This window comes from Sesamum indicum, linkage group LG13 (genome assembly GCF_026168435.1).
Source record: "Sesamum indicum cultivar Baizhima isolate 11 linkage group LG13, ASM2616843v1, whole genome shotgun sequence".
NCBI classification, from domain to species: Eukaryota; Viridiplantae; Streptophyta; class Magnoliopsida; order Lamiales; family Pedaliaceae; genus Sesamum; species Sesamum indicum.
In genome coordinates this window covers 19,402,307-19,412,568 of record NC_142669.1, presented here as the reverse complement: position 1 = coordinate 19,412,568, position 10,262 = coordinate 19,402,307, and the positions used below count along the sequence as shown (strand labels likewise).

The 10,262-nt window shown below is 31.1% G+C and overlaps 1 protein-coding gene and 1 non-coding gene across 2 annotated transcripts; one reads left to right on the top strand and one right to left on the bottom strand.

The window, feature by feature from the left end:
• Nucleotides 1-8,584: 8,584 nt before the first annotated feature.
• On the top strand, nucleotides 8,585-9,475 carry LOC105179062 (heavy metal-associated isoprenylated plant protein 2-like). The gene is made up of 2 exons (XM_011102657.3): nucleotides 8,585-8,876; nucleotides 9,006-9,475. The coding sequence occupies exons 1-2, from the start codon at nucleotides 8,792-8,794 to the stop codon at nucleotides 9,320-9,322; spliced, it is 402 nt and encodes a 133-aa protein (XP_011100959.1). The 5' UTR covers nucleotides 8,585-8,791; the 3' UTR covers nucleotides 9,323-9,475.
• A 632-nt stretch (nucleotides 9,476-10,107) lies between these two features.
• On the bottom strand, nucleotides 10,108-10,179 carry TRNAH-GUG (transfer RNA histidin (anticodon GUG)). The gene has a single exon. It is a non-coding gene; the product is annotated as a tRNA-His (tRNA).
• Between the last annotated feature and the right edge of the window lie 83 nt (nucleotides 10,180-10,262).

The following is a 10,262-nucleotide window of genomic DNA, read 5'->3' as shown; positions in this document are numbered from 1 at the left end:
CCAAAATAACTTCACCAAAAGAATATAATTTTTTTCTTAAAATGCCAAAGTCACTATTTGTTTAATTCTAGTTTCGTTTGTTCATCGAGCTATTTTTATTTTGTAATCTTAATGTATTTGTAGCTTATTATATTTTACTTTTACGTATTTGTCAAATTAGGATAAAAATAAATTTATACATGCATATGATATTACATTTTTAATATTTATATTATTTCATTCATTTTCAATACTTTCTCATAACAATTTTTATTAGAAAGTAGATTAAAGTATCTAACATTATATAATTTATATACGTAATTAAAACTTATGCAAAATCAATAAAATCAATTATGAGTTATATCGCTAGCTAGAAGAAATATCAGTTTCATTATGGTTACCATCTCTCAAACAAAAATTATGGTTAATTATCATGTTAAAAGTAAAAAATTCTGATGTACGGATATTAGTTAATTACGGTCTGCATAATAGCAATTAATCGTTATTTTTGTAAACGATGCCAAAATACTTGTTATAACAAAAAGTTGTGGTGAGTATTTGGCCATAGGTAAAATCAAGCGAATATTAATTAATAGTAATTTAAACTTTAGTTTTCACACATTGTTTTTGTATGACGTGATAGATAATATTGATTTACTATGATATTTAAGTCGTGAAATTTATATTATGGGCTAATAAATTTATTTTTTAATTTAGTTTGACAAATAAATAAAACTAAAATAAAATGAGCCACAAGTACTCAGAATTACAACATAAAATAAGCTCGATAAACAAGTGAAACTAGAATTAAACAAATTGTGATTTTGGCATTTTAAAAATCTCTTTATTTTTTTCCCACAAAACAATTTTTGTAAGGAGATAATTGATGTGGGTGGATACTTCAGAAATGATAATATATTTAACCATATTATATATATATATATATATATTCATATATATAAAAACTAGTTATATATATCTCCCCACTCTCCACCCCGCTTTCCTTCTTTTCCCCACCACCACCAACATTCTTTCCATCTTCTTCACTCGCTGTCTGATGCCGCGATTCTACCACCGGCCACTAGCTTGACCGGTTGTCCGACGCAGCGATGCCATCTTCTTTCTTCTTCTTCTCTCTCTCTCTCTCTTTTTAAATATAAACTGATTTTGACTTTCGGGTTAGCCAATTTTCACCGATTTAATCGGGTTTTGATCGAGTCATTCTAATACACATACCTGGACCGACCTCAGATCCGATTCACGATCGAACTGGTCCAAACCGGCCAGTCTCAATCGGATTTAAAAACAATGGTGGGATCATCTTTTAGGCGAGTGGTTCCAGGTGGATCATGTAAATTGATTGAATCTGAGCTACCACCCAGTACAGATCCGATGGACATAATTTGATTTATATCCTGGAGAACGAGAGATTTGCTATGATTAAGAACGAGATATTTGTACGTATCTTATAGAGAAGTTTTAATTCATATTGTATTTGGTGAAATCCAAAATTAATTACATGATAAGGACAATATATTTATTGTGTGGTTAGTGTATAATTTAAAAAAGTTGATTAATTATATAGCAAGTGTTATAATTTATTTAATTGGATCAAATCTAATTTGGGTAAAAACAATTCATATGGTCAATTTACATCTTATACTATACAAACCCACATTAGCTAGTTGCATTCTTGAAAACTTCTAACACTAGTCAAATTTGATCAAATTTGAATTAATTATATAACAAATACAACATATTTGTTGTATTATTGGTATACAATTTTAATCCAAATAGGTTGAACAATATTTAACTATATTTTTTTATCATAAAAATAATGACATCTCAATCCCATTTGGTCATCATCACATCACAACCAATCATATTCCGTGTAATTAATTCACCTTTTTGTCTTATAATGTGAAACAAGTTTGGGCTAGCGTCAAAAAGTGCGGTTTTGAATTGCTATCACAATTTAGAAGATACCTGGCATTGAAGTAAAAGAAAATTAGGAATTGGGGCCCTCATGCATATTGGGATGGGAAAGGATCTATATGCATGTATAAAAATATGAATCTCATTTTTGTTGTGACAACACACTCATATTTTTATTTAAGTAAACTTTCAAATAATAATTTAGAATTAGCTATAAAAGAATACATTCTATTTAAAAAAATAAATACCTTATTGTTGTAATTTTTAAATTGCATAAAAAAATCCATAATTGGATTGAAAAGAAGAAGAGAAAGTTACTTGTACCACATAAAAAAATGATAGGATAAGTAACGAAGTGATAAGTATATAAGGTGTCGTGAGAGTGAGTGCGAAACATTCATATCTCTTAGTCCCACATAGGAAGTTTATTGAAAAAATGCATTCTTTATATTAAGTTCAAATCCAAAATTAAATTTGAAGTGTTATAAAAATTAAAGTGAACATAGGAATACCTCACATGCACGTTGTCCATCCAACTCTAAGAGACGGATGTAGTCTCAACCTTAAGATACATTTTTGCAGCAACACATTTGTATTTAATTGGACATGAACCAAAAGTGATTGTCAAATGTTTTAAATGTGGATTTAAAATGGTTGATTGACTGGTATTATGTTTTAAATGTGGATGACTGGTATTATGTTTTAAATGTGGATTTAAAATGGTTGATTGACTGGTATTGTAACCGTCGGCTATTATTAGCCATTTCCAGTGGTTACGATTGGAAAGTTAATGGCTGCCAGCGGTTTTAACTGGAGGCTTTATGACTGGTTAATTGGATGAAATTAATGCTGCATTTTGAAGGCCTATATAAGCCTCTGATTTCACTTGATTTTACAACACAACAAACACAAAAACACACCTCTCCACTTCTCGAGCTCTCTTTTTGTTCTCTCGTCTCTCGAAAGTGTTGTCTCTCAAATCATACACTATGTTTGGTTTCATGTTTGGGCATCTTTCAAATTAAAATAAAATACACTCAAAGTTTGTTTTTATATTTTTTACACCTTATTTATGTATTTTTTTATTTTTCAACTTTCTATATGTATATAATATATATACACACTTATATATAATATATAAAAGAAATATTACTTTTTTGTTAATATCATCAAATTCGTGAATTTTGACTAATGGATGGTCTTATTTGTTAGATAGAAACAAACATCAAAGATGCTACATATAATTTTTTTAAATTATAAGGGATTATGTGTAATTATACTCAATCTCAAGAGATACGGGTGTAATTATCCCTTTACTTATTGCCTGCTTGGTTCATTTTAAGTTTTCTGTTTGCAAAAAATTGAAGCATATAGAGTACATGGACAAACACCCAAATGATAGAAGTGATAAAAAAAAAGAAAATGATAAATACTTTGTACTATAAAACCTGTCGAGTAATTGTGGTTGTTCCCATTTGTAGAAAAGAGACTTTGTCAATCCCTATTATAGTGTGATCATTTTTATTGAGATATATAAGCATGTTGCATTGCTTGCAATGCTGCAACAAGAACGAATGGGGAAATGAGCACTTTTATGACAATAGTATTCAATATTTATGGTATATTAAGAGGGTTGTGTCATAGTTTGAGAGGAGACAAAAAAAAGAAAAAAAAACATAGAAAAAAAGGTGTGAATTTTTATAGCAGATTTTTGGACCTCTAATGGAGGATTTGTGGATGTATATATAGGCTAGAGGGAAGGGGAAGGTGTTTTGGCGCCACTTTTCCCTCTATAATACAACCACCAACATCAAGATCAGTCTTTTTGGCTTTAGAAACAATCAGCTAACGGCACGTGACCATTCACTCGCTTGTGTTGTTAAAGAGTAATGGTGTGGGACCAAATGTGTCAAAAAATTAAGGATTTTAAGATCTAAATTATTTATCCCATAAAGCTCCAGACCAAAAATGAGAAAAGGTCTATCATGTGGGACCAAAAGTTGAATTAACCCTTATATATGAATACCAAATTTAATTAGAATATTATTTGATCCTCTGCGCTGTTAACTTGTGATTTTTTTTAACTTAATTATCATTAAAAATAATAATTTATAAAAATCACAAAAATGCATTAATGGACATTTTAAAGTAAAGTAAATAATATTTGATCATAGAGACATTGCACCACAACTATAAATTCTATAAAGTATTTTAAAATATATATACTAACTATAATCAATCAGGGTCTGTTGAAGAACAACAACAGAATTGCAGCAGCTGAGAAGCAGGCTTGAGCTTGCTCTGAAAATTGAGAAACGGACAAAGAAGAAGACAGTGTTATAGGGACTTTTGCTGAGTAGTCCAAAGTTGTATTTTCACTTATAGAGTCGCATATTTATAAGTTCGTTTTTATGTATATGTTGAAGGGTAGTTAATTAGTTGCGAAATTGTGGTTAGGTAGGTTAATTAGTTTTTCTTCTTCTTCTCTTTCAAGCGTCTTTTCTTAATGTATATATACAGCAAAGGCTGCATAACTCTTTGTAAATTTTTTTTTCTTCGCAAGAACACAATGGAAATCCAATCTTCCTTATGTGCACTTTTGATTCTCAACATGGCATCAGAGCAGCAGAAACCTTGATACTGCCACTTCCTCTTTTTTTTTTTTTCTTTTTTTTTCTCTCCTTTGATGAATATAAAAAAATCCCAAACCAGATACATTTTTTTCCCAGACATTGACAAAACAGCGCAACTATGGAACAAGCTTATACAGGCGATTACAAAATTCAGTCATTGCCTGAAAATTTAAGGATTCAAGGAAATGATCACCCTTGGATGAGCTTGGTAACAGTACCACTCACTACAAACAACTATTTTTCTTGGGTAAGATTAATCAAATTCGTCTAGGGGCTAAACAGAAATTAGGATTCATTGGTGGATCCTATGAAGAACCTTCAGATGACGTGAATGCAATAGAACCATGCCAAAAAAACGACTATATGGTGATGTCCTGGATTCTGAATTCCTTATCAAAGGACATAGTTGAGTCATTTCTCTATGCTGCTTCTGCCAGGGACCTGTGGCTCGAATTAGAATCAAGATTTGGGGAAAACAGTGGCCCCTTGTTGTACCAGATTCAGAGAGAAATAGCTTCAATCTCGCAAGAAAATATGTCCGTTGCAGTATACTTTACAAAGCTAAAGAGATTATGGGACGAGTTGACGAGCTTTAATCCTTTACCTTCGTGCAATTGTGGAGCGAGCAAGATGTCTGAGCGAATCGCATCAAACGAGTTGATGCAATTCATGATGGGACTAAGTGACATATATGATCATGTTAGGAATCAGGTGCTCTTGATGGATCCACTTCCCACCGTGGGGAAGGCATACTCCATGGTACAACGAGTGGAGAAGCAGAGGGAGATACATTCTGGCGTAACTGTCATTGACAAGGAGGGTGTTATGACAGTGCAAACTGGAGAGGCAAGAGAGGGATCTTTGACAGATGACCCCCCAAGAAAGGAAACTTTGTGGATAAAAGAATGCTGCATTGTGAGCATTGCAAGAAAACTGGACACACAAAGGACACATGCTTTGAAATTAATGGGTCCCCAGAATGGTATAAGCTTCTTATAAAGTAGAAAAGAAAGGGAAACAAACCACCAAATCCAAAAGCCTTAAATGTTAACTTGGGGACTGGAGACAACTGCCTACCAGAAACGTTGTCTGAGCTTCTGAGGACTGAGATAAAAAAGGCACTACAAAGACAAGATACAAACTAACACTGCTCCAATTTTGCAGATTCAGAGGAGTTTACAGGTATATATATAATATTATTAAATAGTATATATTATATATATAATATTATTATTATTTTATTTATTTGATTAAACTTTTCTCAAAATATCATTTACGTCCTTCCAAATTTTCTTAATTAATATAAATTATCCCAAAATATTATAACGAACTCCAATTTAATTCGTTCAAGTTTTATTATATTCCAATTATAGCCCATAATTTATATACTAATTAACTAAGTTTCATAAAAATTTACCAATTAATCCCCCAATTATATATTATAATTTTTGGGGCATCACACTAAATCCTTGATGCTCTAAGCAAATATGCCACAAAGGTTCTGGAGTAAGGCACTATTACCTGCCACCTACATAATAAATAGAATCCCAACACAAACTTTAATAAAAGACACCCTGTGAACTATTATACAAAAGGGCCCCTAATTACGATCATGAATTAATTCTTTTTAGTACTTTTCTTAAGTCATTTATGTATTAATTTTTTAATTAAATTGTATAGAAAATTAAAAAATAGAACATATTAATACAGTACTTTCTGTAATGTGAAAGTATATAAAAATTACTTTTATTTAACCAATATTATGGAGGTAAATTAACAAAAAATGCAATTAAGCGGCTGAAGCTAGAGGGATGTTGGGAATTAATCCCAGAAGTGATGCCAAAATAATCAAGTCCTAATCAAACTATTACAAAAAACTTAATGGATTACAAAAACCCTAAATACAGGCCAATATTCCAATAATAGAAATTACAAGAATATTATTAATTTACATAAACATTAACAGGAATAAACAGTAAATAGTATCAGAAAAAAAATAGGTCAGGGAGTTAGATGGGGGAAGCCCACAACCATTTAGGTCGGTAACCACAAACGGTTGTTATACCCAATTCAAAAGTCATAAAGGCTCCAACACACAAACCACCAAAGGCCACAAAGGCTTCAATCACCCACAAAATAGCCTCGATTACGAAGACCCGAAACCACAAAGGTTTTCACTTAAATATTCATGAAGAATACTGTTAGGAAGAAGGGGGAGAATATTTTTATTTTCTGTCAGATTGACTTTTAGAGTCATGGAGGAAGATGTATTTATAGTAAGACGTCATTAAAACCGATCAGTAATTGAGACGGTGGAAGAAGAAGACAAGGAGGAAAAAGAACAACATCGAGAATTTCAGAGAAGAAGAGAACAAGGAGGCGAAAAGAAAAGGGGGTTCGAATTTAGGGTTTCAACAGACTGGGAATAAAAGAGCCAAAGGAGCAGGTCAGGTAAATGGGTTGGACGGAGTGGGCTGAGTGGAGAGAGGGCCAAGGAAGGTTGGGCAGCCTTCCAAGAGTGTGTGGGCTTGGGCCTACCATTTTGATCCTAGGCCTAAATAATTTTCAATAAGGGATAAATATTATAGCCAATATTACATAAAATAACTAAATTTTAAAATCTACTATAATGAATTTTATTGAGATATAGTTTACATAACTATTAAACCACAAGATAAAAAATATAATTATTTGATACTGACAATTTATTCAATCCAAATGATTTCTAAAGTAATGAACCATTAGTATATTAATAAATTTCAAAACATGTAGAAATAAATAAATATCAATAAAAGAATAAAAAAAATTATATCGTAATATTTAATATTTCTAAAATAAAGTAAACACTATAAAATTGAGGACAAATATTGATAAGAATTAAAATTAAGGTTTTGAAAATAACTGTATAATATATAAGTAGTAGACTAAATTTCAATTGTATATTAATAAAAAAGTAATATGTTTTTTCTTTAGAGTAAATTTATAGAAAAATAAATTGAGCTTAACAAAAATAAATAATTATTAATAATAAAACTAATTATCAACAAATAAATGCACTACTTTTTAATTAAATTAAAATTGCATGCCTGTGAAAATTCAATTATTCGAAAGATCGCTCAACCCATCTTTATTATAAAATCTTTTTTAAGTTCTTTTAATCTTAACATTCAATTGACAAAATTATTTTTATAATTTTATAAGTATTTTACTTTTATCCTTCATATAATTGATATTTTCCCTCCAAAAAAAAAAAAAAGAAAATTATCTATTTATATGATTTTAAATTCTAATAGTTAACTTAATGACGACTTTTTCATACATTATTACAATATAAAGAGTTGATTATATAAGACTCTCTAACATCTTATAAGCTTTGGCCTCTTATTTATTCAAATACTTTAAAAGATTATTTTTAAAATAGAAATCAATATTTTTAAGCTTTTAAATAATTAGATTAAAATCATTTCACATGAATAATATTAAAATAAATACATCAAGATATGATAGTAAAATAAGAATATCATACACATATATAATATAATAAAATTTAAAACATAGCAAATTGCCAAAAAAAAAAGAAAAGCAGCAAATGAAACATGATCAATTTTTATCAAACAGGAATTTCCTATAACAAATTAAAAAATAAGGGATTTTGACTAATTAATTTTATTTTAATATTAAATTTTCTTTATATATAATATTCTACTTTCACCCTAATTTATTCCAATACAAGGTCATCAAATATAATAATCCGTATATGCAATATGAAAAATTTCAATTTTAAGGATTAAATATTTTATTAATAGTATCAAGTAAGATGAGAAGTAAATTTACCAATAATAAACTAAATGATTTTAAAAAAAATTAGTATCAATTTTTTGAAAAATGTAATTGCAATACTAATGTTTCAATATAGAAATATAAATAAAATTATGAACTTAATATTTTTGTAACTAAAATATAATTTTTCAACAAAATAGCACTCACCTACAAAAGCAAAACTTGATTAATCTGAATACGAAACCTAAGGTTGAAATTCCAAAGTCCCATCTGATTTTAATATAAACGAAACTAGTTGTCCTGATGAAACGCGACAAATATTTAGTAGGAAATTTGGGAAAGATCAATCAACGGCGAACAACCCGAGAAATGAATTGAAGATCCCTTCCAGTTCCAGTTGCAGCGATGTATCTATGAATTGGGCAGGCCTTAGATTCAATTATGATGATAATTAAGTAATAGGTATGGTACAAAAGACTGTGTTGAAAGTAGACATATCATGCGAAAAATGCAAGAAGAAGATCCTCAAGGCCGTATCAGGAATCCCAGGTACGTATCTCATCATGTAAAATCATTTACAACTTTAGCTGTTTTGCTGAAAAATCTGCCCCTTTCCCTTTAATTTTGTATGATTTATTAATATGACTCTCTCCTGCACGTCTTAACCAACTTAATTAGGGGTGGATAAAGTAGAAATTGATGGGGCAAAGGGAACTCTGAGCGTGACGGGTGATGCTGATCCATATGAAATAATAGTGAAAACAAGGAAAGCTGGAAAATTTGGTCAAGTTGTGAGTATTGGGCCACCTCCTCCTCCCCCTCAAAAACAGGACGTCCAGGAGAAGAAAAAGCCTGAAGCAAAAAAACCCCAAGAAAAGAAAGACCAGGCACATGACACTCATACGCCTTTCACCGCCAACCCAATTTATGACAGAATTCCTGTTATTCCTATGACCCGCTGGGAAGAGCCAAACCCACACTGCTCCATCTTGTGATAGAAACGAATTTTCAGTTTTCAAATTAAAAATAGGCAGAGATGGCCATGCCACTAGCTAGTAGCTACCCATACATTCCAACTTGTGTTGATGCTAAATCTATATTCAAATAACAGATAAATTGGTTTCTATGTTTCCTGCTTCGAAAAAGAAACATTGTGTAACAAATTCAGTCTACATATGTATACTTGAGCTGCATAACTTCATCGCTTGCTTTCGGCATAAAAAAACTGATGTTAGAGTATAGCTTGAGTATCCTGATGAATGCGGTCATCACAACATGACAATGATTCATCGGTTTCTTTAGAAGATCAATGGCTGCAACTCCAGCATTATTCAACTAACTCATCATCACATGTATACCCAAGTTTAAGACTTGATGATCATGATCAGTTGAATCTAGAAAAGAGATCGATCCGCAATCCCCATGTTTGGAAAAGCACTGCTGCTGCAATTATCCGACCATACACAATTAGTACTTGAAATTGAAAATGCCGCTGGACAACTAATTAAATTCTCTTTGCTCAGACCTGCTGTCTGCAAATTCAGTTCATTACCTCAGCCAAATATTTTCATTTAGATCAAAAAATTCTTGATTTTGCATGCTGTAATTGATTGACTTATCTGTAAAATTTATCTTATCCCATGTCAGAAATTAGCCTTCTTCATCAGATCAACTTCTGTTGAGTTTGGACTTTGGAAGGATTACATTCATGATTCATGTAATGATCTAAACAGCCTGCATCAGAAGGTGGCCAGTGGCAAAAGTTAAAACTTCGACAGTTTGTGGCTGCTGGGATTCGAGCCCAGGTCTCCACGGCCACAACGTGGAATTCTTACCACTAAACTACAGCCACTTTGTTATCCAACTTGATTGGACCAACATTAAAAACAAGTTTGATACTTTTGTGTCTCTTGGCAACTCCACTCAAATAATATT

What these genes read in the sequence shown, in the direction of transcription:
- LOC105179062 (XM_011102657.3), top strand. Translation starts at nt 8,792, where the DNA reads ATGGTACAAAAGACTGTGTTGAAAGTAGACATATCATGCGAAAAATGC. An exon ending in GGCCGTATCAGGAATCCCAG is followed by an intron (nt 8,877 to 9,005) that starts GTACGTATCTCA and finishes CAACTTAATTAG; the next exon opens with GGGTGGATAAAGTAGAAATT.